Here is a 5,000-nt window from a genome sequence, read left to right on the forward strand (position 1 = left end):
ATACACTCAAATGCCCACATTATACATTAGAATAACAATAATACATTACAGAGAGATGATTTACAAGGAAAAAAATATCATCTCCCAAAACAATAACTATGCATTTGACTGTTTCCCTCCCATCTAGGACTCCGGCCAGGCCCAGGACAAAACCAAGTAATCTCATGCCAAGACAAAGACAGAAAGCAAGTTGGAAAACAGATATAAGGGGATAGAAGACACAGTATGTACCCCCCTGCCCACTATGGGAGGTCAGGATCCCCACCCAGTAAATTCGTCCTCTATCTAAGCATCTGGTTCGTTCCGACATAATACCGTTTTGAGATGATGGGTCACATATAGTTGTTTTGTTTTTGTTTTGTTTTTTTTTTATTCGTTTTTTGTTGTTGCTGCTGTTGTTGTTGTTGTTGTTGTTGTTGTTGTTGTTGTTGTTGTTGTTGTTGTTGTTGTTGTTGTAGTTTGTTTTGTTTTTTTTTACGACTCTGAATGAAAATACAAACTCGCTTTGTGTTAAATAGAAAAAAGAAGTCAAAGTGACGGAGGAAATAAGGACCTGTCAGAGACCACGTTAGCAAAAATACTACCCTACCTCCCCCTCCCTCGGGTTTTTAGTGCCGCAGTGTAATGACTTGTCCACATGACCATGTCTCCGTTTAGAAAAAGAAAGAAAAATAATTAACAGATAAATATAAAAAAAAAAATAAAAATAAAATTCCCTTTATTCATCCCCAAGGGGAAATTTGCCTCTAGGGTCTATTCCAAGGGAAGACTGGAATAACCCAGGCGTCAGCTGCAGCGCAGCGCCGCTAATTGAGCAAGGGCGAGGTGACTTGCTCAAGGCCATACAGCGCAGAGGCGGGTGATCGAACTCGGTACCTTTCGGGTACGAAGCAAAGACTGTACCGCTGAGCCACGCTGTCCCCATAATGATAATCACACCAACATGACTTTTTTTTTTTTGGCAATTGTTCACCACAAATAATGACACGAAATATTCCCGAAGATGACAATCCTAACCACTCACACACACACACACACACACACACACACACACACATACACACACACACACACAATAATAACTATAAATACAAACAAAACAAAAAAGCTTATTCCGCACAATTATTCAATTACAACTAACCATGATTACACTTGACTTCCATAAGTAAAATAAAGGTCACACGGGTCGGAGGTCGCGGTTGACCCTTAAACTCTGACACTTCCCATACCATAAACACTCATTTACGCTGGGCAATCAAATTTCCCACGACTCTCGTAGTAAAACAATCATGGGGAGAGAGAGAGAGAAATTAATTTGCTTTCACTTTCTAATCCTACAGTCTGATGGTGAAAACATAAATGTCGAGATCAGAACATCCCAAAATCCATGATGGTAGCACGACTGACCGGTAATCAGAAGGTTTGAGGTTCGATCCCCAGTCGAGGTAGACTGTTTTTTGTTTTTTTTTTTTTTTTTTTTTTTTTTTTTGTTTTTTTGGGTTTTTTTTTTTGAGGATGTTTTCTTTTTCTTGTATTATTTTTTCTTTCTTTGTCTGGTACCTTTCATACACACTTGTTCAGATCTTTATCTTACACTGGTGCCTCCTCCTAATTTCTTAATTTGATAATTTTTCAAATAAATAAATAAATAAAATGGAGCAACTCAAATATGTTCGTCCTCGTCCTCTCGTGTTCAATGTATGTGTTGTTTGATGCAAGCGAGGGTTCACAGCGTAAAACGCGTAGCTTCTGAAGAAAATAAGTAAATTATCCCAAAGAGATTGTCACTAAATATATCTATAAACTAAAATGAGACCGTCACTGTAAATATACAAAATTTATTAACAACCGCTGGTATTTTTTTTTCTTCTGAAAATTAATTTTACACAGAAATCGATACGAACGGGTCGCAACGTTTACTTATTTACAGGACTGATAGCCCAAATTGAAAATTGTTATGGCCTTATTATACACTCTCGAATCAACGTACGTATACTCTGTCTATAACTACAGAGTAAAACAAAGCAAACAACGGCGCTACAAAACTCAAACCGTTACAGAAACACAGACGGACAAATCAAATCCTTTTTTTTTTTTAGCTTGGGCGAGCGAAGGGTTTCTGCAATGACAGAATTTGTGAAGGACAACAGACAAAAAAAGAAGCTGATATACAGAGAAGTGATAATAAGACATGAAACGAGATTTTTTTAAAAAAGTTAGCTCAGGATAGAGAAGGATGGAAACTGTTTGTCTGTGGCCTATACCCTGCCCCAGGGTGAAAAAGACAATGATGATGATGATTATGATGATGCAAGCTCATTCGCTAACTCAAACAAAGTCTAGACCTATAATATGTATTTTTTTTATTAAATATAATTTTGTGCGGCTATGTGGTCTTGTGGTATGACACTCGCTTTCGGATCAGAAGGTACTGGGTTCGAGCATTGCTCGACGCATAGTTGAGTCCTTGGAAAAGACACATTATTCACATTCTCTAACGTAATCAGGTGTAAAATGAGTACCTGGACGTTAACAGCGTTGTCTCTGTCGGAAAAAAATTGTATTATTGCCTAACAGGCGTCATGTCTCGTTCTTCATGTTACGTGTTGCTGTTGGCCAGAGATTCCTTGTAAAGCGCCTTGAGAATGTTTAGCGTATACTGCTCTATATAAAAACTCAAATTTTATTTTTTTTAACCCTCTCCTTACCACCTCCAGCAAAATCGTCACATTTGTTACGATACAATATACATTTTTTCTTATGCAGATTTATTTTTGTACACCATCAACTTTTGAAGAATGAACTTTGTTTAATTAATAAGAACATAAAGTTGTTTTGTAGAGAGTTGTTTGAGTTTTAAAGCGCTTAGAGGCTGGTGTCTCGGAGTTATAGCGCTTTATAAGTTTTCAGCATTATTATCATTATTATTATTATTATTATCATTATTATTATTATCATTATTATTATTATTATTATTATTATTATTATTATTATTATTATTATTATTATTATTATTATTATTATTATTATTATTATTATCATTATCATTATCGTTATCATTATTATTATTATTATTATTATTATTAATATTATTATTATTATTAAATAATCAATATTCTACTGGGTAGGCCTGCCATTTTTGGGTAACCACTGGAAATCATCGGTAAGGAGAGAGTTAAGGATATCAGAGTTTAAGGCAATGATCCGGTAGGGGTTTCGAAGACGCATATCCTCAAGTCTTGGAAGAGATTTGAAGACCAAGACTTTTCCGTCTTCTAGAGCAAATCATTTACCGCAAGCTTCTGGCTCCCCTCCTCTTCCGGTCTCTCCTCCAACTTCCTGTGACGAGATCATTGTTCTTGCTTGATTACATATTTACGATAGAGCGTTTGGCATGCGCAATTCAATGCGCGTGTGGTCTGTGTCTGTTCCTCGCAGTTTCTTCTATTCGAGCCGAATTTCTAGAGAACAGACCGTTCGTAAAGTGAATTTAATGTTACGTAGCATCAGACAGCATCAATGGGCAACATTCGTGTTCTTGTATCATAAATTGCATTCAAATCGGGGTAAATTGAACTTCAATAAAAAAAAACAATTCTGTGTATTTTGTTTGTTCGTTTTTGTTTTGTTTTTGTTTTGTTTTTTGCTTTATTGTTTTGTTTTATTTTTGTTTTTTTTTTTGTTTTTTTTGTTTTTTTGTTTTTTTTTTTTGTTTTATTGTTTTGTTGTTTGTATTTTGTTTTTTGTTTTTTGTTTTTTTTTGTTTTGTTAATTATTTTTTTTTGTTGTTTTGTTTTTTGTTTTTACTTGCCTTTTTTTTCTTTGGCTTTTGTTTTTATTTTTTTTGCGTAAGCAGGAACTTGAGCATTAAGTAGCCTAATATGGCGCAATATCCATTCAACGTGACCAAAACGCTTTAAAAAGGATCCCAAGCCACCAGCAACATTAAACATGTTGGACGAGGCATGATGCCTGCAAGGCGACATTATAAATTTTTTCAACGCACAGAGACAACGTTACTAACGACCAAGTACTTATTATACACCAGGATACAATGAGACAATTTAAATAAAGAGCTTTTCCACAGACTCAACGTTATACAACAAAAAAAAAGGAAGATTCAAACCCGGGACCTACCGACCCGAAGGCGAGTGCCAGTGCCATACCACAAACCCATAAAGCCGCACAATACAATCTTAGAGATTATATATATATATATATATATATATATATATATATATATATATATATATATATATATAATATATATATATATATATATATATATATTCCTTGAAGCTAGCACTGGTCTGGTGTGAGACGACAATCTGAAAAAGTATGTATGAAACAGTGCCAGAGGGAAAAGCAGGGAGAGAAAAAATACCAGCAAAAATCACCTCAAAAATATCCTGGAGGACAAAGGTTCGATTCCTGCTGGACGAGGCAGGCTGATTTTATATTTGTTTCGGCTTGGTTTATTTTCCTGCTTATTATATCCGCCAATCTCCGTCAGTTTTCAAGTCTGCTTCTATCTGTCTGACCGTTAGATTTAACGGGGGTTTATTATCCCTGATTTGTCTGGTACTGTCACACACACACACACACACACACACACACATACACACACACCTTTTTTTCAGATTATTCTATCTGACCGTCAGATTTAATGGGGGTTTATATTCTCTGATTTGTCTGGCACTGTCACACACACACACACACACACACACACACACACACACACATACACCTTTTTTTCAGATTATTCACAACAAATCTAATAATCGTGTTAACCAGATCGTGCCAGTATCGCACCTGGCTTATAGGTAATCGATTCCAGTTCTGTATCTGTACTGTCAGCTGCTGCTATCCCAAAGATACTACTAACAGCGTGATGTAAATGTTGCTGCTCGAAGCTCGAAGAAATAAAAAACAATGTGAAATTGAATGTAAGCTTCCATTTAATAAACGAAAACAGATGAAATGGACGTTTCGGGTTTCCC

General features: G+C 35.7%; 2 protein-coding genes across 2 annotated transcripts in view; both read right to left on the reverse strand.

Annotated features, from left to right (window-relative positions):
- The window catches only part of LOC144958920 (uncharacterized), an 18,863-nt gene extending 15,509 nt beyond the window's left edge, over positions 1-3,354 (reverse strand). The window contains exon 1 of the mRNA XM_078891217.1: positions 3,294-3,354. Coding sequence (XP_078747343.1) covers positions 3,294-3,354 — 61 coding nt within the window. The remainder of the gene's footprint in view (positions 1-3,293) is intronic.
- Positions 1-5,000, reverse strand: part of LOC144958908 (low-density lipoprotein receptor-related protein 1-like) — a gene marked incomplete in the record, with an annotated part of 328,538 nt that overhangs the window by 302,365 nt on the left and 21,173 nt on the right.

This window comes from Berghia stephanieae, chromosome 13 (assembly GCF_034508935.2).
Source record: "Berghia stephanieae isolate SIO BIC M18660-M18661 chromosome 13, UCSD_Bste_1.3, whole genome shotgun sequence".
Lineage (NCBI taxonomy): Eukaryota > Metazoa > Mollusca > Gastropoda > Nudibranchia > Aeolidiidae > Berghia > Berghia stephanieae.